Genomic DNA, 23,900 nt, shown 5'->3' on the forward strand with positions numbered 1-23,900 from the left:
TTTTATTTTTATGTACACCGCCCAGAGAGCCCTTGGGCTTAGGGCGGTATATAAATTAAATAAAATAAATAAATAAATAAAAATAAAACTATACATAATTAAATAGAAAGGAAACAAGAAGATGAAGTACATCTTCTACAAACTGATTAAATATGAGAGCTGAAATCTCAAAAGCTGCTAGACTCACTCAAAAGTTTGGGTGATCACATCATATCGCAAACTGGGTGGTGGTGGTTTTTTTTACTCCTCTCCCCATTTCAAAAGCATTTTGCCATGTCACATGGTAGGGGGCTACTGATATAAACAAGTCTAATGTCCCTTTGGGTTCACAGAACTTTATGGATTCTGGGTGAAGTCTAAAATAGATATCAGGGAAAGGGCAGCATTTAGAGCCATCATGCTACAGGAAACATTTTCTTTTTGCCTGTAAGAAAGACATTTGCATCACCCTTTCACCAACTATATACTAAGTTGATATTGATGTTAGAGCTCAGGGGCATGGCCTTCAGTACCCCAGACTTTTTCATCCCCATTAGCTTTTCTTTAGTCCTGATTTTGACTACAGTTGTTCTTTCCACGCAATGTGACTGCTACATATTCCTGTTATAGATTCCGTTGCATAACTGTTCTCTTGAGCTTGTCAACAGCAGGTGTAACCTAAGGCAAGGCTGTATTTGCTAGAGCCCCCCCCCCCCAGGAAATTGCATTTAGGGTTAAACAAATACAAGAAAACTTTGCTTGCAAGGTAGGCTTAACTTTTAAAACAATTCATTTCCCAAGTTTGTTAGGCTGGAGCATCTAAGGTGAAAATTCAAAACTGACAGAATAGTCCAAAGGAAGAATTTAAAAGTAGGACAGCTGGGAAAACAAATGTTCCTCAGTCTAATTATGCCTTAGATGGCCTTTCAGATGGATCCCCCTGAAGCATCCCAATAAAGCAACCAACATATGGTACCTATTCCAGATGGATTCGCTAAAGCAGAGACCGAATTTGGTAGATATGGAATTTATGTTTGATATTATCAGAACAGAGTTTATTTCCATGAAATATACCCTCAGTGCAGATGTGCTTTGCAAAACCACACAGAACAAAGTCTACAGTTCAATTTGTGAACGTACAATAGGTGAAGAAAAATAATTGAAACACTGGAAGAACTAAATATATAGGCTACTAACAAGGAACAAAATGATGAGGAAAAGTGTATGTGATGAGGAAAAATGTGTCTTCCTGCTAACAGGGTCTCCACTAGGTAGAGAAAGGTGGCTGCCTCAGCTGACTGATTTTAGGTGTCATGAAAGGGCAGGAATTGGTTATTTATATATTTATTTTATTATTGTAATTTTACTGCTAGAGAAGGAGAGTAGTGCTTGTGGGATTTTGCCCTCGGGGGCAAAGACAGGTTGGCTGGCCTTGGGAACAATGCACTTTGACTGCCAGGGTGAGGTCACATTTGATCGTCAAGCAGTAAAATGTCTTAGTCCAGCCCCATATTCCCATGAAGATAACCCCATATACCCTTACTAGATCTCCTCATAATATCTGGAAGTTATAACAGTATTCTTTCTCTGGGCTAACAATTACAGTCTGAGACAAAACAGTCTCAGACAAAGGTGTACACAAGCTAATTTTAAAAAACAATAACGTTGCTCTGTCAAGACTTGTGCCTGTCAGAATTTCATCTATATTTATCCTGGACAAGAATTATTATATCTCCTCTTAACTCCCTAATCAGAAGCTGCAGGAGTGCTGGATTTAAAAAAAACCCACCAATTTGGTGGGTTAAAGGCTATACCAGGTCTAAACAAACAGAATTATCTCCCTAGGCACATCCCTTGCATTTAAAAGCCCCAGTCAACATATTCCCCAATTTAGTAATGTTCTAATAATAGCATCAGGTGTTTAAAGATTTCCAGGAAGTTGGCTTCAGAAATTATTTCACTGTGAGATTACCTTAGTGCACACATCCTCAGACTTCCTACTGTGTGTTACACAGTAGTATAGAACACGGGGGCCATTATCCATTACAGCTGGCCTTTCACATATTTATTGAGGAAATATGAGGTAGTGCTTAGGCTATTTTTACAGCTCCACCCTAGATTTCCACAGACATAAGGGTAGGATTTAAGCTGATAGTGGTTACCAACTGAGAGCAAGACCTAACTTACTATTTTTAGTTGCTTCTCCCCTGCAGAATTACGGTTGTTATCATTTCAAACATCAGGGGATGGGGGGGCAGGCTTCCCAATGGTTAGCTGCTTGATTAGGATTTCATTTGTGAAATCCTGAAGCCTTCTAAATATATGAGAGAGAGAAATACTAAGGCTATATTTATACTGGCAATTTCCCAAGAAATTTTCCTATTACAGTTCAACTGCTACAGTACTAACAGAGAAAATTAAAGTTACTAATACTGACAATGACAGTGGAAGTAATGGAATAGAGGGATGTGTGTATGTATAACCTCTGCCTACATCTCACAGCACAACACTTACTCAGAAGTAAGCCACACTTCGTTCAGTTGGGCTTACTCCCAGGTAAGGGTGAACAGGATTGCAGCCTCAGTGTCCTCTGTGTATTTTTGTGTTTTTAATCTTGTTTTGTTGTAAGTTGCCCAGGGAATCCCCCTCTAGAATGAACACCTTAATTTGGTGAGGGGGTTTGAGAGTGTTGAAGAAGTTGAGAACAATGCAGTCCAGAGTCTAGACCAAGAGGCTAGACTCCTAGCAGGGGCACTCAAGGCGGAATGGTCAAAGCTGAGACAACCAGACTAAGATGCAACACGAGATAGTGCTGGAAGATGAGACCCCCAGGTCAGAAGGCACTCCCCGAGCTACTGGGGAAGAACAATGGACAAGTACGAGTAGAGCTGTGATTAATGATGCAGCTGGGTCAAAGCTGAAAGGAAGCCAAGAGGTTGATGCGCACAGATGCGAAATGAGAGTCTGGAGTTGTACGACACACACAATAGGAACATGGAATGTGAGAAGCATGAACCAGGGAAAGTTGGAAACTGTCAAGCAAGAAATGGAATGCATCAAAATTACAATACTGGGCATGAGTGAAATGGACAAGAATGGGACATTTTCAGTCAGGCAACTACAAAATATTTTATCCAGGAAATGAGAAATTAAGAAGAAACGGGGTTGCTTTAATAGTAAGAAGTGATGTAGCAAAAGCAATTAGGAACTATAACACAAGGTCTGAGTTAATTATATCAATGAGATTTAATGGGAAACCTATTAACATAACCACCATTCAAGTCTATGCTCCAATGGCAAACACAGAAGAAGAGGAATTAGAAAAATATTACGCAGAAGTACAGGAAGAAATTGATCACACACCCAAACAAGATGTTCTGATAATCATGGGGGACTGGAATGCAAAAGTAGGGAACAGAGAAGTACTAGGAACTGTGGGGAAATGGGGCTCGGGAGATAGAAATGAAGCAGGAGAAAGACTTATTGAATTCTGTGAAGCCAATAATCTGTTTCTTGCAAACACATTTTTTTGAGCAACCGAAAAGACAACTGTACACGTGGACATCACCAAATGGTCAATATAGGAATCAAATTGATTATATAATTGGTAGCAGAAGATGGAGAAGTTCCATACTTTCTGCGAAAGCAAGAACAGGAGCAGATTGCGGTACAGATCATGAACTGGTAATATTGAAAATCAGAGTAAAGCTAAAGAACAACAACAAAGCAATCATATTGCCAAAATACAATTTAAATAACATCCCAGAAGAATATAAAGATCAAATAAGGAACAGATTTGAGGTTTTAAACTTAGTTGACAGAGAACCAGAACAACTATGGATTCAAGCAAGAGACACTATCAGGGAAGAATGCAAAAAGACAATACCTCTAGTTAAAAAGAAAGACCTCAATGGATGACTGACGAAACTCTTAAAATGGTTAAAGAGAGAAGGAAAGCAAAAGCAAAAGGAGAAAGAAACATGGTCAGAACCCTAAATGCAATAATACAGTGAAGGAACATAACAACAACAAAGTACATAGTGACAAAGAGAACTTTTACAATAATTATTGTATAGAAATAGAAGAGGACAACAAAAAAAGGTAGAATGAGAGCCCTATTCCAAAAGATTAGAGAAATCAAAGGGAAATTTAAACCAAGAGTAGGGATAATGAATACTCAACAGGGGAACACATTGACTGACTGAGATAAAATAAAAGGAAAATCGAAGCAATACACTGAAGAACTCTATAAAAGAGATGCAAGAATGACAGATTCATTCATGGAGGAACCGTATGATGAAGAACCAGAAATTTTAGAATGTGAGGTGAAAGTTGCTCTTAAAATACTTGGAAGAAACAATTCACCAGGAACAGATGGCATACCAATAGAGTTGCTACAAGTTACTGAGACTAAATCTGTCCAAAGTTTGACAAAAATTTGTCAAGAAATATGCAAAACTAAACAATGGCCCACAGATTGGAAGTGTTCAATATACATCCCAATTCCAAAGAAAGGAGATCCCAGGGAATGCAGTAATTATCAAACTATTGCCTTAATATCCCATGCAAGTAAAGTAATGCTCAAGATTCTACAACAAAAGCTCTTACTATATATGAAGCAAGAAATGCCAAATGTCCAAGCTGGATTTAGAAGAACTAAAGTAATAACAACAGAAGGTTTATGTAACTTTAAAGTTGACAACGAGGACATTACGAGAACATTATCAATACCTTGGCACAGTCAAAATGGAGACAATAGTCAAGAAATCAGAAGAGGCTAGGACTGTGGAGGGCAGCTATGAGAGAACTAGAAAAGGTCCTCCAATGCAAAGATGTATCACTGAACACTAAAGTCAGGCTCATTCAGACCATGGTATTCCCAATCTCTAGGTATGGATGTGAAAGTTGGAGAGTGAAAAAAGCGGATAAGAGAAAAATCAACTCATTTGAAATGTGGTATTAGAGGAGAGCTTTGCGCATATCATGGACTGTGAAAAAGACAAAGAATTGGATGTTAGCACAAATTAAACCAGAACTATCACTAGAAGCTAAAATGATGAAACTGAGGTTATCATATTTTGGACACATAATGAGAAGACATGATTCATTAGAAAAGACAACAATGCTGGGAAAAACAGAAGGGAGTAGAAAAAGAGGAATGTCAAACAAGAGATGGACTGATTCCATAAAGGAAGCCACAGACCTGAACTTACAAGATCTGAACAGGGTGGTTTATAACACATACTATTGAGGTTGCTGATTCATAGGGTCACCAGAAGTTGTAATCAACTTGAAAGAATATAATAACAACAAGCCCAGGAAATGTTAACTGATAGGTGGAAATAATAATATTAATAAGCATCAAAGTGTGCATTCTGTCGTGCTACAAATGTACACTATTGAGGTTTTGGCATGCGTGCAAAATATACCTGCCAACATTTGAAATACCTAATTTTGAGAACAGTATGTTTCCTTACCGGTCTTATTTATTAAACACTACCTCCCTCTGTTACAACAGCTGCCTTGCCACATTTGCCCAAGTGTGTATAAAGGACAGATTAGCAGCACACAGTTACCAGGTAAAGCAAACAACTATCCAGAGCTTGGAAAAGTTACTTTTCCAAGCTCTGCAACTATCTCTATAGCCAAGTCCTATGCTGTAACCTCATTTACTCTGTGCCATTAGAACAAAGTATACTCATGCGTTTACTTTATTTTATTTATTTATTATTTTATTTATACCCCGCCCTTCCTTCCAGCAGGAGCCCAAGGTGGCAAACAGAAACACTAAAAACACTTTAAAACATCATAAAAAGACCTTAAAATACATTAAAACAAAACTATGTTAAAAACATTTAAAAAAACTTTTAAAACATCTTTTAAAAAAGGGTTAAAGATATTAATACTTTGAGGAGAATCTCTGGCCAGCATAAGGACACAAGATCAGGTATTGTCACTAGAAGAAAATGAGTGGTTAAAGAATGGAAAACAATTAACAAATGCCATCTTCTGTAAAAATGGAAAAGGCCATGGTTAATGTGAGTATGGAGGAGTGTTAAAAGAGAAGGTTGACATTTTTTATTTTGGAAATAACCGAGGCTATGCAAACACCTCATAAAAATTACTTTCATTGACTTCAAAGGGATGGGGTTGTCACCTCCCCCCCTCTTAATAGGCAGAATTTGTGGGGGAAATGCAGTTATTCCCAGCATGAAAATGTGAAACTCTTCACTTTCATTTCTGCCTGTAGCTTTTCAAGGTATACCTTTGCAAACAAGTACAGGATTTACATACTTAAAACTATAGTGCCTCTCCTCTTCCTGGGTAAGACACGAAGGCAAGACGGGTACCTAGGAATGACCTATTACAGGAAGGCCCAGCAAAGAAAATACATTACAGTTCTTCTAATGCAAGTGTCATCTGTGTGGTTCCTGCGAGTGCCAGTATGCCCGCCAGTACCTTCTATGGCACCCACGAAAAGACTCACTAAATATCTTCTCAAAAATCCACAATGCATAACAGACTGTTTGCTCTTTCTGCTCAGTTCCTGTTTGCACCAGCTCAGCCTCTCTGGCATAGAACACACCCTCTTAAACATGCCCACATTTCATTGAATAACAGGATTGGACACCCAACCTCCCATCTGTTCTGAACAGATGGAAAGAGCTTCTCTCTGTGAGTGAGTGTGATGGAAGCTAATGTATGTGCCTTTTCCCCAATTTATGGGATGGCTAATGTGTGTCAAGGCATGTCCATACCATTTTGTGATCCTTTCTCTATTTCTGCCCTTTTGGATGTGGCAGCCATTTTGAATTATGCCTTGCCCTCATGGTAACCACTTTGAGTTATGCCACGCCCCCACAATAGTCATTTTGTGACTGGTGCTCATGGCCTTTACTCAAAATTCCAAATGTTTCCACTGGCTCAACACAGTTGGTGCCCCTGTTATAATGTGATATGTCATCATGTACCACAAATCCCTTTTTGCTGTTCTCACTGGCCAGATCAGACTGTGCCTATGCAAAGGAATAAGCAGACACAAACTAGAAATTTAAAATGGTTACATACATGAACCAGTGCAGAGCATTGCAATTTCCCTGGGTAGATGCACAGGGGTTTATATGAGACATGCTTGTTCATTCAGCTGTAAGACAGGGATGGTGTGTGTGTGTGGAATAGAGTTACCAGGTCTCCGGTTTTCAGCCAGAGTCTCCATTTTTGCCCCCCCCAGCTCTCCAGTCTCTCAGCTTCAATTTTAAAAAAAAAATTAAGTTTCTAGGTGGTTCCCGAGATATACACCAAAACGTCAACCGCCCCCCTCACGCGACTGTATTTTACAGATCTCTAGAACAATTCCTTGCTCTAGCTACAACTCCCATCAGTCGAATCCAGTGGCCATGCTGGCTGGGGCTGATGCGAGTTGTAGTTTAAAAAAGTAACTTTTCAAAGCTCTGGCTGTAACCCCGCCCTTTCATGATTGTAGCCAATGAAGCCAGGGTTGTGACTTGTTAATCCAGGCATGCCTAGGCTTAATTTCAACGTCAGAAAATGGTGGCTTTAAGATTTTTGCAGTTTGCGTAAGTAATATGGTTTAACATTGTTTTTTCTCTTCTGTCCAAGAGTCAGACCCTGGGCTATGAAATATGAAAGTATTTAATCCAATATCTGCTTTTCTGGGAGTAAAGCATTTCTAATCCCATGTACCTGGAGTAAACTCCATTGAACTCCATTAGGACTTACTTTTGAGTAGACATGGTTAGGATTGTGCTGTAAATTAATGGGACTTTTGAGTAAACACAGCACAGACTTGTGTTTGTACTTGAACAGTGCTATCATATCTCCCCTCAGTCTTCTCTTCTCCAGGCTAAACATGCCCAGTTCTTTCAGTCTCTCCTCATAGGGCTTGGTTTCCTGTCCCCTGATCATCCTTGTTGCCCTCCTCTGAACCTGTTCGTTTGTCTGCATCCTTCTTAAAGTGCAGAGACCAGAACTGGATGCAGCACTCAAGATGAGGCCTAACCAGTGCTGAATAGAGGGGAACTAATACTTCACACGATTTGGAAACTATACTTCTGTTAATGCAGCCTAATATAGCACTTGTCTTTTTTGCAGCCACATCACACTGTTGGCTCATATTCAGCTTGTGATCAACGACAATTCCAAGATCCTTCTCATATGTCGTATTGCTGAGCCAAGTATCCCCCATCTTATAACTGTGCATTTGGTTTTTTTCCTAAGTGTAGAACTTTGCATTTATCCCTGTTGAATTTCATTCTGTTGTTTTCAGCCCAATGCTCCAGCCTATCAAGGTCCCTTTGAATTTTCTTTCTGTCTTCCATGGTATTAGCTATGCCCCCCAATTTGTATCATCTTCAAATTTGATAAGCATGCTCTGTACCTCCTCATCCAAGTCATTAATAAAAATGTTGAAGAGCACTGGGCCCAGGACCAAGCCCTGTGGTATCCCACTCATTACTTCCACCCAGTTTTGTCATACTGTGTCCCAATAAGTATCCGATTTAACACTATGGTTGTACAATACTTCCTTTACATTTTAAGTATGCCTTGGGGTAGTCATGGTTCTCCATTGTTTTCATCCTGAGGGGCAGATAGGCTGAGAGATGGTGAGTAGCCCATGGTCACCCACTACAGTTTATAGCTCATTTCCATTTTGAAAAATTAATTAACACAATTTACATGCAGGCAAAATTTATTAAGTGGATTCACACAATACGTTTAAAGCACATCCAACTCGCATTTAAAGCGCATGACTTCCCCTAAAGAATTCTGGGAAGTGTCATTTCCCCCTCACAGTTATAGTTCTCACCACTCTTAACAAACTGCAGTTCCCATGATTCTGTGGTGGGATTCATGTGCTTCAAATGGGTGTTGAATGTGCTTTAAATGAATGGTGTGGATCTGCCCTAGGTATGATGTGCATTCAAGAGTTAATTGAAAAGAGCAATTTTAAAAGATACTTCTTACTCTTACTCGTTTCTCAGACCTCTTTCTGAAGTGAAGGGTCAAATCTGTAAAAAAGTTTGGAGCAGCCACGTTAAAAGATAAGGGCAGGGCATTCCAGGCAGGGGGTTGCCAACCCTGCTTGGATATGGATGTCTTTGCAGAAGAACCCTAGTCAAGGTTTACGAACAGCACAATCCAAACTATATCTACTCAGAAGTCAGTCCTCTTGAGTTCTATGGGGCTTAATCCCTTAGTAAGTGTGTTTAGAATTGCAGCCTTCAGGAGCATCCATCTTTACTCCCCAAAGCTCCCATCTAACATCTCCACAACACTAGGGTCCTTTGTCCCTACAGTGACCTTCTGGTGACTGGCCTGGCCTGAAGGCATTTAACTTTTCTTGCTGAAAGCAAGTAGGCTAGATTAAATGTTCCCTACCCAGGCTCCACCTTTTAGCTAAGATTTCTATCTTAATTTCCAATCAGATATATTTTTTGTATGCTCCAAGAAACTGTGATTGACGCTTAATGTATCATGCTTAATGACATCACTGGGGCCAGCCCCGTGATATCACTGGGGCCCACCCCATGGCATCACTCGGGCCCGCCCCATGGCATCACTTGGGCCCGCCCCTCAAATCTCAGGTTTTGGGATGCTTCTGACCTGGCAACCGTAGTGTGGAATTCTTTATACTAAAAGGACTCCATGAGAGAAAGAAGCAAAATACACCTCCAAAACCTGACAGAAACCCCTGCTTTGAGCCATTTTATCCCTGCTGGCTTACTTGTGGTATAAGAACTGGGCTGGGGGGGGGGAAAGCAACTTAAAGCCTCAGAGTGCATTGAGGTGAAGCAGTGGAGGGTTTCACTTTCTCCCACTGCGCACTCCTAAACACTCCTCATAAACAAGGTTAGCCTTGCCTGCCCCATCGCTTTATACAGCCAAACAGGCAACCGTGTATTTCATAAACACACACAAGTACGTCTGGTTTGGCCTTCAGGAACAGACTGTGGCAAGAAGTTTCAAAAAGAGACGCCAGCATGAAGCCACTGAGTTAGAATTCATATGCAGATTTGACATGACCAGACGTGAGCTAAACATAGATTGGGAGTGGCTAGTCACTACAGGGAGTACTTGCCCTTCTTTAGGAGTTAGTGTATACTATTCATCTTGCTTCGGCGGGCCACACCCTCTCTGAGGGGAACATCTACTCTTAATTGGATTTCATTTATGCGTGTGTTCTGCATTGCAGTGGCAGACACATCTCTCTTGCATTGCTGGTCCTCTGGTGTAGCTGCACTCTCCCATCTGTACCCGGATATACAGATATTTGCCTACTGAGGAGAACAAGTAGGCCATGTGAAAGTAAGCTCTGGCCAACAAAAGCTTATGCCACAATTAGGGATGGGCGAGAAATCCAATCCAGTTTGCATTTCAAGCCAAATGTATCAAATTTGCACTTTCTGAAACTATCTGAGAACCAAAATACAGCCATCTTTTAAAATGTGCACTTATTTGAAGTTTGCAATACAGTTCGCCAACCAACGTTTACAAAAATGTATATGTAGGAGCAAGCGTGCATAAAAATGAAAATATGAGTGAAATATACAAAAATGCATCATATGACAAGAAAAAATGCATACTACTGAAAACTGCCTACAAAAATGTGTTTAGTTGGAAAAATTCACACTATGCTGGAGAATTTTCATGAGAATTTTTTCTTTAAAAAATCGCAAACTGCTGCAGAAATGTGGAGAACTGAATTTAAGACTGGAAAAATGAGAAACTGAGAGAACCAAAATTGACAGAGCTTTCCACCCCGGCCACAATACAATTGTTAATCTATAAAGTCAATCAATCAATCTTTTGTTGATTATGGAGAAGGCTTATTAGCTGCCATCATTTTAAAATAGAAGAAGAAGACATAATCTTAGAGAAAGAAAATGAAAGAAAAAAAGAGGAAAGCAAGAGAAAGGGCACTTCTAGTCCACCTGTGTATCCATCCTGATTTGTTTGCAGGTAGATTAGACAATGTTGTCTATTTAACAAACATTCATTCTGATTTGTTGGCAAGGAGGCACACTTTCCAGGGCATTTTCCTGTCACTTTCCTTATCACAAAAAGTCTGATCTTTGGAGGAAACAGGTTTGTTATGCAAGTCCTCCCAATCAACTGCAATTGCTCAACCTGAATTTACCAGTGTGTGATTGAATCCCGCCTGAAAATAGCGACAGTCTGGAAGTGCCCAAAGGAACCTTGCTTAAGAAACAGACTAGGTAACAATGGTAAATTTTCTGAAATGTTCACCTGAGAATTACTGGCCGTTATGAGCATTTTTGCCAATCATTTTGCAAGCAGCGCCTCTTTTAGGATGAGCCCACCCAAGCCAGATTGAGAGAAACAAAGGAAGGGAAATGCAGAGTGCATAATAGCCACAGTGATAATAGCCACAGGAATTTGGCACTGTTCTCAGGAAAGCAAGGATTCACAGGTGGCATTAAAGGGGCTGTAATCAGAACTCCAAGTTTAATGAGGATAATATAATGCAAAGGCTTTCTGTGCTTTGAGAAAGAGTTGTTACTATATGCTAGAAAAAATACAATGTGTTGGGGAGAAGGGAGCGAGCAGTAAGAGGAACTAAATAAATAAATCTAGATTGAACAGAGGTAATAAACCTTTAGTAAAACAAGGAGTGAGAAATCATTCCAATATTCTATTATTTATTTCAGTTCTTACTCCTTGGAAGCCATCCAGATACTAGATTGATAAACATTAACATTTAGCAACATGATAACATTTTGTGTCCCCTTTTTATAGCAACTTCAATTCCTGCTGAGGAACTCTAGATAATCACATTCTATATCTAATTATTCCTTTAGCATTTTCCATCTGCTGTCTCTACATTACAATTCATAGGATTTGAAGAAGGACAAGAATAAAAGTTGTTCCACTGGCTTGTGAAGATACATAATTTTTCAGTGAAACTCAACGGATGGGATGGGTTCAAGGAAATTATTAAAATCATCCCTTTGCAAAAAAAAAAAGTTTTTGATTTAATGATCAATAGAGATCCTACTTTTCCCCCAAAGAGATTGTTTTAATGGTCTCTTTGACCCCATCTCATCTGCTGATTTTCACTGCCCACAATGTAATGTAATCCCCTCAAGCAAACCCCTTACCAAATTCTCCAACAACAAGTAAATGTATTTCTTACCACTTTATGCCTAAATGGATGTCTCAACTAACCTCTGTGTATTGCTGGATTACATTTTCAGGGGTTGGGCCAAGGAAGATATAGAAGTCAAGAACCCCTCCAATGGTACGGAAGGTCAAAGATGGCTCTGGACACAAAGTGACATCTGAAAGAAGGTAACAGACATGTTGCATTCAGCATAGATTACCTCAAGGCTAAGGATCCATATGCAATGACATTAACTCTTCTGTACGTCATTACTATGTAGGTCATCAAGGCACTTAACATAACCTCACCCACACATTCCATCGAGCAAGTTCAAAGTATTTAGTATTATTTCACTAAACAAAAACAGACACTCCTTCAAACTTATCTTGGAAAGTACATAGCCCAATATATGTGAAAACAGGAAAGCAAGTGATTATGCAGTGGTAAGATCTGACCTGCAATTCTGAAGAGCACTAACATTAAAAAAAAGTCAGTGTTCCTTGTTTTTTTAAAAAAAAACCCACAAAAAACAACAGCAACTCAGTAACTCTAGACACTTTAGGAATGCTTAAATATAGATCTGACTGCAAAATAATGTTTCTTTTGTAGCTTCTGCTTGGCTAAGAAATGTATTCCATTGCTTTAGGAAAGATTCCCCTTTTTGAAAATTACAGGGCGAGATTAATACAAGTACGGTGACCATGGCAACAGGCAAAGCTATTCTCCATCAACAGAATACATGACAAATCTAAATTGGTTTGTTTCAACTGTAGGAACCCCCAAGGAAATTTGTATCAACTTCAGTTTTTTTTCAGCACATGCATCTATTTTTAACAGTTAATCATCCTTTTTAGTGAAACAGACACATTTTGCTTCATTTAACAATAAGAAGAGGTAATCTATTTGAATAGGTTATTACAGTTTCTGGGAACATGAGAGTGAGACTTTTAGGAATCCAGTGATATAATTTCAGCAAAATTAAAATACTATTCACTGAAGATATATCTTTATTTAGCAGCTACAAGCTAGCATAATCACTGAATACTAGGAGATGTTAACAAGATTATATACTAGATCAATCAATCTAGAATTAAAGCCACACTTTTGTTTATTATTATTCCTTTATTTGTTGCCTTGTATCAAATTCAACAAAAATACAAAATACATGCTATAAAAAAATCAAACCAACTAAAAGATACTCAATACCTAAAAATTAAATCATTCATACAATACAATAGTATGATCCACCATTGAAACAAAAAAACAGATATGAAAACCTTAACCATTCCCGTTTGTTGCCAGGAACAATGTTTTTCAGCCACACCGTGAAGAGAGGTGTGACAGTAGCTGCGCTATGTGTGAGTGCACACAATGCTGACACCATGGGGTGGGGCTAAGCCATGCACTATTTAAATATGGTGAGCCCCTCCCTTTAGCCTCTTCAGCATCAAGCAGCACCTGGAGCAGATGCCTCTGCTGGGATTGTTTTGATGGCCCAGTGGTGGATGACTGAAGAGGCGGGAGCAGCAATCAAGGCAGTGGGCGCAGTGATCAAGGCTGGCGGCAGTGAGAGTGGTGGCTGCTATGGTTGTGGTGGCACTCTTGAAAGCATGATGGTTGGCTGCCAGTGGGGTGGTTGCAGTAGCGTTCCCACTCCCCAAATAGCCTTGTAGGCCTGGCTAGGCCCCAGGAAGGCCTGGTGGGCCCAGCTAGCCCTCTCCAAAGCCCAAATAAGGCCTCTGTAGGCCACAATAAGGCCTGGCAGGCCTCCATTGGGGGCCCAATAAGGCATTTATAAGCCCATGTGAGCCCGTAAAGGTCTCCGTGGGCCCCTTTAGGCCTCCGTAAGCCCCAATAAGGCCTCTGGAGGCCAGATAAGGCCTGGGAGGCCTCCATAGGATTTGTGTGGGCCCTGATAAGGCCTGGTCTGCTAACAAACAGAAAAAAGTAACTTACTTTTAACAAAATGCGAGCTTTTTTAAAGAGTTAAGAATAAATAATACATAAATGTAAGAATTTTAATGTATCAAACAATAAAAGCAAACTTTAAATGCTTATTCCAAAGGCACTTATATCACTAGTTAATGAGACAAATACATATTTTTTTAAAAAGTGTTCCTTCGGTATTTTGGCCAGATGCGTTTTGACAACCTGTCTTCTACAGTAGCCAAGTGCATAAAATCTAACATCAAAAATATAAATAGTATTGGTTAGTGCCTCAAAAGGGGAAAAAAACTTTCTAGAAGCAATATAAAATATATAAAATGGCACTCGCCCAGGCTTTTGAATAAAATATCCTTTCAAACTAGAAACAATATCACAGGCTAATGTCGCCACATAACATGCAAGGAGTGGCAATAAAAACAGTCAATCATCCATGTGGTCACTACATATATCGCAAGTTTACTAAAAAGAAAGAAATTCTTTGTCAATCTCAACACTGGTAATCATATTCAAATCCTGGATTTCTTCACTTGCAACTCTGCAGGAGTGATTTATTTGATATCTTGTCCTTGCAATTGGATTTACGTTGGAAAGACATTGATACCATTGAAACTTAGAAGTGGGGAACATCTGTGCAATCTAAGACACTGAATAATGTTCAGGCATTTTGTTGAAAAACAACATTAACCAAATGATAATATATTTTGGGCCACTGAAAAAATTGGTGGCAATGACAGATTACTCAGAGCGAGTTGTTTTGGATCATCTCTGTGAAAGGTTTGGGACTTCTAGGGTTTAATGAGGACTTTTAAATAGCTATGTAGAGGTGAAATCAGGCAATTATTTATCTAGCTAAACTCTAGGGTATAGTAATATTTTATTTTGATGTCATATGATTATGGGTGCAACCACTTATAACCAAAGTAGAAAAGTGTTTTTTTAAAGTTCAATGGAGTCTGTAAAATGTTATGTTCACATCAGTGTCCACTGCGTTGTCTTCAAGACTTTAATTTTGTCTATTTGAATGTTTGCGTTTTTAGTTCCTGAGGAAGATATATTCTCCGAAACACGTAGAGCACTCAAATAAATCATATACATAGCACCAGAGCCAATCTATTATCTTTTGGATCAGCCTTTTTTGAGGCACCTGTTGTTGTGCTTTTAGTACAGTTTGTTCACTTTTACTGTTTTGTTTTGACAGGTGGTTGGAGGGTGCCAGAGCGTATCAGGATTCTTATGTGTGGACACAGCATGTTTTTTAGGCTGGTCAGAGGGTGACACAAGCTATGCATGGAACCCAGTTGAGTCTCAGTCAGTGTGCATTGGTCCACTAGTGACATGTTGTGGGACCGCCTGCTGCCGATGCTGTTTGATCCTGTCCTGATACAACACTGAGCAGGGGGTTGGACTTGATGGCCTTATAGGCTCCTTCCAACTCTACTATTCTATGATTCTATGACATCCTCCCCACATCTTGATCTTCCATTTGGGTGGCAATGATTTGGGCTTGTTGAGGGGCAAGGCCCTGATTATACAGGCATGTTTGGATTTTGGGGTTATTGACAGCATTGGCCCAGGGCCATACTCCCTAGGAGGGTTTGGGGGGGATGGTGACCCTAAGTGACTTAATAAGGCACGCAGAAAGGTAAATAGAGAAGTTAGTCTTGCCCTGGCTGGGCTCCAGGGTGAGGTCATTCACCATCTCGAGGTGAGGTGTCCCTGGGCAGAACTGATGGAATCCACCTATGGAATCCACATATCTGATTTGGGCAATGATTTGTTTTTATCTGATCTGCATGATATTAGCTGCAGGTAAAGGAAGAGGGACAAAGAAGAGGCTTGTCCTCTTCTGTGGCAGGTATATGCAGGAATTGGTCAGGTTAGGGTTTTGGTGAGCACCCTGTGGCACCTTTTAAAGTGATTGGTGAGACCAGCCTCTGTGTGTGTGCAGCCTGTTGGCAGGATACAGCTCAACTTTGGGGCTAATCTGAGACACCAACCCAGAGTGGTGGGACCCCAGAAGGGGGGATGGAATTGGAAGGCCTCCCAAACCACCCCTTGGGGGGGTGGAGCTGAAGATATGGGGCAAGCTTTACACACACATGCTTTTTACTGGGAAGGTTAGTCCTTGCCCATGTTGTTAGGATTTATTTTCCTGCATATACACACTACACATCATTGGCTTTGATCCAAAATAAATGTGGTCCATGTTTCACCCAAACCTCTCCTGTGTCACACCTTGTTATTTCACGGTTCTGGTCACAATCAAATGGCTAGGAGTAAAGAAAAATCTTAGCTTGGCAGCAAAAAGATGACAATGTTGATGCCAAGCAGGCCTCCCTGGGGAGACCATTCCACAGCTGGGGGGCTACTACTAAAAGGCCATCTCTCCTTTGCTCACCCTCCATATATCTGCTAGAGGGACCACCTGGAAGAGTGCTTCCAGCAATGACTTAAGGACTCAGATAGGTTCATATGGGGAGAGACATTTGAGGAGGTATTGGGGTCCCAAGCTGTAAGGTCTGAGAGGTCAAAACCAGCACTTTGAATTGTGCCCAGAAATGTACTTTACTTATAGTATTCACTGATGCAGGTTTAGAAGCACCTTTCTATATGTTCAATGAATTATCAGAAAAACTATATTTTACCATACTTTGATGACTGTATGTGGATCAAATGTGTTAAAGGCTATTTGGTAATATGATCTATGGCCATAATGTACACACTAACAACACGAAGCTCCATGTGACCTCTACTTCACATATGAAGTTCCTCCATGTATAGGCATCCTCTTCCATTTCACTGGCTGTAGAGCTAACCCTACTATTAGGCAGAGTGAGGTGGCAACCTCAGGCAACAGAGGCAGTGGGGAGCAGCAGGGAGGTGTAGGGGGGTTGTCACATGACCTGCCCTGCTCTCAACCCCTTATGCTAGTCTGTTGCCCTTAGGTGCAATTGAGAAAACTGTGTTGACATGAGATTCAGCTGCCTGTCCATTTGTCTTGTGTTCTCACAGTGGAGTGCATGTGTGTCATCTTGTCTTTTGCCCCAGACAACAATATGTCTTGGGTTGGCCCTGAATGGCAGGAGCTTCTCACACAAAGAAATGCTTTCACACACCTTCCCTCCTCCAGTCAAGGGAATGGGAAAACCCATGAATCCATGCATGAATGCACAACACTTTTCCAGTGTGCAAGGGGGCTCTAAGCTTGCAACATAGGCACACACATTCAGCAGTATTTCCAATCACATTCAGTTCATTAGGATTTGGTTCCAAGTAGTAATATGGCATGGGATTTCAGGCATAGTTCATTCCTAAATTACATCAGAACGGAAGATTATTTTTAAAGAAAATAGAATAAAAAAGAACTGCAGTCTTAGCAGTTCTATATCATTAATTGTTAACCATTGAGTACCTTGAGCGTTAGAATTGAGGAAGAGCACACCATGGGTATTTGAATCCTTCTCTATGCACATGTAAAAAGGATGGACTCCATACAGATTTGCATACATCTGAAATATCAGAATTAGAATATTACATGTAGTTTCTTTTGTTGCTTTGTGTCAGTTGTTGAAGAAAGAAGCTATGAACACACAACAAATATAACTTTAGATCAATGCATGTTTGGGGCTTCTTTTCATCTAACACTACATAGACACAAACACACACATATATACAACATATGAGTATATATCTTCATTTATTTCCAGAGTCTCTGAGATGCAAACAAATCCTTTCATATGTCTATACTGTGACACTCTTTGTCAGACCATAACACTGGTAGGTAGAAGTTCAACAAAACATTTAATGGAAGTTTTAGATTTAACTACAAAGGGTTAGAATTATTTTTATCTTGACTGGTTATACCTTAAGCTAACTTGATATGCATTCTTATATATTATAGATATCAGTGATTACATGCCAGATAAAATAGAAATAAATGTAGATTTGCACTTCTACTTTAACCGAATCCAGGACAACACAATAGTGGGAAGGTATGTGGGTTCTGATGGATAGTTATTAATTGGAATTGGAACAGTTATTCTGTTATCAAAGAATTCCATCTTTTTATATTTTAGTTAATAAGTATTGAAGCTCTAGGTGTTTCTTAAACGTGTAATTTCAGTATTATAGTATTTTGTATTTCAATTTATGAATCCCTTAATAAAAATATTCTCTAGGTGGCATACGAAGTAAAATAGAAAAAATTAAAATTAACCATATAACAACTCATTAAAATAAAAAGTAGTAAAACCATCCCAGCAGTAGATACAATCCAGCCATAAATCCAACAGTCAGACACAAATTAAAGCAACAAGAAAACTCAGTCCATCTCTAAAAGCTAAAAACCTGCCAAATTGCCATTATACTAAGATACTAAGAAATGTTAAAAGGCCCAGGAGAACAAAAACATATTTCCTTGGTGCCAAAAAGGCATTAAAGTAGGTGCTAGGCAAGCCTCTCTAGGGAGGGCATTCCATAGATTCCATAGGTCAAAATACCTGCTTCCAAAATTCATTTTGAGGGACATTCAAAATATTATTATTCTGCCATTGTTATCCCAACAGTGTCCTGGGTGCTGAAATCACAAGGACACCCATAAGGGAAGTTTTATAGTCTTAAGGACTGATTCACACAATTTGTTCAAAATGTTTTAGTCTTACAGAAAAAAGTATTTTTGCTTTCCTTTAAATTTTCAGTGTTTTGCACAAAGAGGAACATTCAACATTTACCTTAAAATTCAGTGACACCCTACCAATCTGTCTGTCTGTCTCTCTTTCTCTTTAACACACAGAGAGACACAAAACTCTTTTTAGCTTTTTTTAAATTCATCAGGAATGTTTCCCAATCACCAGTCTCCAAATTACATGGAAACTATAAAAAATAATTGCCATATATAAAATAAAAAGGGCATAACTCATGTTAAAAAACACAAAAATATTTGCATGCAATTCATGTGAAATGGCCAAAGGTCATGTGAAATGAGTCTAAATTGGAAGAAAAAGCAGGTGAGGTTTGATAATAATTAACATGGATGTGTATGGTATTGGTAAAACTTTATTGCTTAAGGCCAAAGGCCACCGCAAAGACGTACCATCACAAAACATACACCAATACACAATACATAATACAGACCATAACGTTTTATAAAATACAATTGTGAAATTTAAAATTGCTGAAGATAAACATACCATCCTGCACATTTCCTGGGTACCAAGTACAAGGGACAGCTCAGAGTATATGTAGAGGGTAATTCAGATCTATTGGAAAAATTGCTTGCCCTCTTAGGGCAATAGCCCAAGTCAGTTTAAGAGGCTGATAAACCTGTAGGCTGGGGCTGTTTTCGGAATTTACATCTGATTTTCGCCACGGCAAGGGCAAACTTGGCCACTTGCCGAGTGACGAAAATATCATTACCTGCTAGTAGCATGCAGACTTGTTCCAGGGTAGACCTATTCTCAAGAAGATGACTAATAGGAGCTAGGAACTTAGACGGTGGGTCATTATAAAGAGAGCAGCTCAACAAATAATGATATATGTCCTCAACATGGATGTGTAAGGGGAAGCTTAAGACTACTATCAATAAATAGTAGCAAACACATAGAATGGTCAAAGGTGTTCCTAGGGGGAAGTGTAAGGAAAAACTGAATTACTTACTTTAGGTGACTGGTCTTTAGTATACATCCCATAGGCAATATGATTCATATTGTGCTTAAAGGATGGATGTTGATGTTCACCAAAGCCAAACACAGAACTGGATGGAACATTAGTTGCAATGTGCAGATATTGCTGGGAAAATACCAGATTCGCAAGGGAGGTATCCCACCTATGTCAAAAGCAGAGATAGCATAAATGTGACTCGGTTGCTTTTACTACATATTAATTTCATTAAGCCCGATACAAACTATGGCATATTTTACAGTAATGTACTCAGAAGATTATATATGAAGATTATATATATATATATATATATATATATGAAAGACAAAGACAATATGCAATGTTTTAAACAAAATAACTCCTTAATCTGCATGCCAATTTTTATGACGCCTGTGGGTCATTCACAAAAAAATTGCACAGCATATGGTGACATTTAGAATGTCACTAACAATAAGCACATATGCATGTAGACATCTTGTATCCTCATTGTTTTGGTAGATTTCTTTTTTTTCTTTTTTTACAATATGTCTCCTACTCATTTTTAGAATTTGCAGCAATAAAGAACTCAGGATTGTGATGTGAACAAAGCTAAAGTTCAAATCCAGCTGAGAACCTGAGTGAGCCAACTGATAGTAGGCAAAGAAAACAAAACATGATTAACATTTTTGTGGAGAGGAATCCAATGTCACACAGATTTTTTTGTTTGTGGGCTTCAATTTTGATGCAGAAGTTGTATTTATTTATTTTAAGATATCCCTGCTTCTACCACAATTGCAGGGATCAGGAAACTTTGCAACAGTTTTTAAAAAACAATAAAATCCAACAGAAATAAATCAACAAGGAAAACAAACAGTAGTTCAAAACAGAGACAGATGTTAAAGCCACTTTTAAAAATTGGGATGGAGGCAGAACTCCAAAATAATCCTTATCCTTGGTAGGATCAAATTCCTACCAGGAAAAATGCATTAGATGGTGAAAAGCAGAGAGAATGGGACAAATGGATCTCCCAAGGTAGGAAGTTCCACAGCCTAGTGCAGCCTTTCCCATCCTTTGGATCTCCAGATGTTGTGGACTCCCATTCCCATCATTCCCATGCTGGCTGGAGTTGATGGGAGTGTCCTGCCTGAACTCAAAGCACTCAGACTCAGACACAGCTGTAGTTTTTTCTTTTATTGAAGAAAGAGAAAGTTTAGTTCAGTGCACTTCATGAATCTATCTACGACTTACTGAGAACTCAGTATCCCTCTCTAACTAACTAGGCACAACTTGGCAGCATGAAGACATTGACTCAGCAACTAACCCTTCCCCCTCCCCCAGCTTCAGTAAGGCTGGACAGGCTCCCTGCTTGTGTGTACCCCAAGTCACTGTTGGAGGCGTGTGCGTAAGCACAGACTCCTCCTGAGCTGGGATTGTTGAATCTCCTGCCACATTCACCTCCTGGACCGGGGCAAAGGCGGGACCTCAGTCTCTGTCCTGTCCTCTCTCTCTACGGGGGAAAGGCTGTCTGGTGGCAGTGCAGGTGCTGGGAGAGCCGCCTCACCAGGCAGAGGAGTGACTGGCAGGTCTGGTGGTCTCTTCAGGGGGGTGTCTGGGACTGCTGGAGGTGACCCATCAACATTCAGAGTGGGGGCTGCCTCGTTGTCCCTCCCCTTGCTGGGTCCTTCACCAACCGGAACTTCCCAGTCCAAGTCCTCCTCACCCCCCTCCTGCTCGCTGGTCCACCCCCTGCTAGCATGCCTCACAATAGAGAGTTGTAGTCCAACAACATCTGAGAACCAAAAGGTTGGGAAAGGTTGGTCTAGTGCAGTGTTTCCCAACTAGTGGGCCACCAGATGTTGTTGGACCACAATTCCCATTTTTCCTGACCATTGGCAATGCTGGCTGAGGCTGATGGGAGTTGTGGTCCAACAACATCTGGTGGCCCACTAGTTGGGAAAGGCTGGTCTAGTGCAACCACAGAGAAAGCCTCACCTCAAAAAAGTTATTGTAGAATTAGAAAAGGTTCAGAAAAGGACAACCAAAATGATCAAGGGAATGGAGCAACTCCCCTGTGAGCAAAGGTTACGACGTTTGGAGCTTATCAGTTTAGAGAAAAGGCAAGTAAAAGGTGACATGATAGAAGTGTATAAAATTATGCATGGCATGGTGAAAGTGGATAAAGAAACTTTTTCTCCCACATAACATTAGAACTCATGAACATTCAATGAAGCTGAATATTGTAAGAATCAGGACATACAAAAGAAAGTGCTTCTTCACACATCACATACTTCAACTATGGAATTCACTTCCACAGTCTGTGATGGCCACCAACTTGGGTGGCTTTAAAAGAGTATTAGACAAATTCATGAAGGATAAGGCTATCAATGGCTACTATGAACACTATGCTCTGTCTCCACTGTTGGAAGCAGTATGCTTCTGAATACCAATTGCTGGAAACTGCAGGAGGGGAGAGTGTAATCCATTCCAGTCCTGATTGTTGGCTTCCCACAGGCATCTGGTGGGCCACCTTGAGATCAGGATGCTGGCCAAGATGGGCCACTGTCCTCATCCAGCAGGTTCTTCTCATGCTCTTATTTCCTGCAACCTAACCAGCCATGCCTCAATAACCATCACTACACAACGTTACCATTTGGGGGGGGGGACACTCCATGAAAAAAGCCAATCCCACTATTTTGGGGTGTTTTTTTCCATCATTGTATGAACCCATTGTTTATTTGAACTGCTGCTATGGTGCCAGTGCTTTCTTTTTTCTTTCTTTTTCAGTTGAAAGGAATTATTCACTGCATGGTTCCAACCAATCAGGGATTATGTAGTGAACATAGACATCAAAGCACCATGTAGCCAATCAGATATGGTAATGTGAACACAGCACACGGTTGGTGGTAATGTAATGATGTCGCTGGGAGCAAACAAAGCCCTCACACTGCCCTGATTCTGGAGTGTTGGGGAATGAGTACAGGAACATGAGAAAAGCCCTGCTAGATCAGGCTAAAGACCCATCTAGCCCAGCATTCTCACAGTGTCCAACCAGATGCCTAGAAGAATCCTGCAAAGGACATCCCCTTTGCCCAGACAACCGGACTAATTCTCCCCGCTTGCTGTGCTGGTAGTTTCAGTGTCTACTAGTATTGCGTAACAAGACTTTTATTCTGAGTTAGCCCCTAGTAATGTGCACTTTGCATATCCATTACTAGTTGGGAGGACAGAATGTTGATAAAGGCGAACTTTAGGGTACATATTTGGATGCATATCCCACTGAAAATAATGCAGTTCAGAGAGGTAACATTGACATTTGAATGCACATGTCATCTGTCTATACAATTTTGCTTTCAGTGAGATATACATTCAGAGGCACATTTGGATTTACATCCCTGTTCTTCCTTAACTAATCAACTATACTTTGGCCTGCTTGCCTCTTTTTCCTTCCATCTTGCAGGTAGTTTTGCAGCATTTCACAAATGGGGTGTGAACATTTTTTTAAAGGGTTTGTGGGCAAATTGCTAGAAATGAAAATGTGGCCCTCCATTTTGACTCAGTACTACAGGAGCCCTGTTTCAATAATCCTGTGTCACTACTACATCTGCTGTGATTCACCAGAAGTCCTGCATGAACCGCTAAGTCCTACACCAGCCCAGAGCTTGGAAAAGTTACTTTTTTGAACTACAACTCCCATTAGCCCAATCCAGCGGCCATGCTGGCTGGGGCTTATGGGAGTTGTAGTTCAAAAAAAGTAACTTTTCCAAGCTCTGCACCAGCCTTCCCCGAACTTGAATCACGAGATTCAAGCTGAATTACACCTCCCATTATTCCTGACCATTGGTCATGCTTGCGGTGGATGATGGGGGATATAGTCTGACAACATCTGGGGACCCAAGTTTGGGGAAGGCTGCTGCAAGCAACTGTGATGTCCACCCCTTGGAGGGCACAGGATGCTCTCCTCACATCACATTGCTCCTAAGGACATCACTGATTCTGTTCTTTAAAATCCATTTGCCTGCCCTGCCATGTGAAGATCAAACCTGAGTTCTCAGTCTGACCCACTCATAAACGTTTGCCATTACATTCTTTCCCCTCATCACAATGTGGACATTGCAGCCATCATCTGGCAACTGCGTATGTGAAGGCTTCTCTCTTCACTGGGTGTTATGATCTGAGGTGTTTAGCATCTCTCTCT

General features: G+C 40.2%; 1 protein-coding gene across 2 annotated transcripts in view; it reads right to left on the reverse strand.

Moving 5' to 3' along the window:
- LOC133390871 (sucrase-isomaltase, intestinal-like) overlaps positions 1–23,900 on the reverse strand; it is a 111,222-nt gene that overhangs the window by 68,302 nt on the left and 19,020 nt on the right. For both annotated transcript variants that reach the window (XM_061640317.1, XM_061640316.1), the window contains exons 2-4: positions 19,724–19,892; positions 17,481–17,577; positions 12,187–12,299 (exon numbers count right to left, since the gene is read on the reverse strand). In XM_061640317.1, coding sequence (XP_061496301.1) covers positions 12,187–12,299; positions 17,481–17,577; positions 19,724–19,771 — 258 coding nt within the window. In that variant the 5' untranslated portion in view covers positions 19,772–19,892. The remainder of the gene's footprint in view (positions 1–12,186; positions 12,300–17,480; positions 17,578–19,723; positions 19,893–23,900) is intronic.

The sequence above is a fragment of the Rhineura floridana genome, chromosome 8 (assembly GCF_030035675.1).
Source record: "Rhineura floridana isolate rRhiFlo1 chromosome 8, rRhiFlo1.hap2, whole genome shotgun sequence".
Lineage (NCBI taxonomy): Eukaryota > Metazoa > Chordata > Lepidosauria > Squamata > Rhineuridae > Rhineura > Rhineura floridana.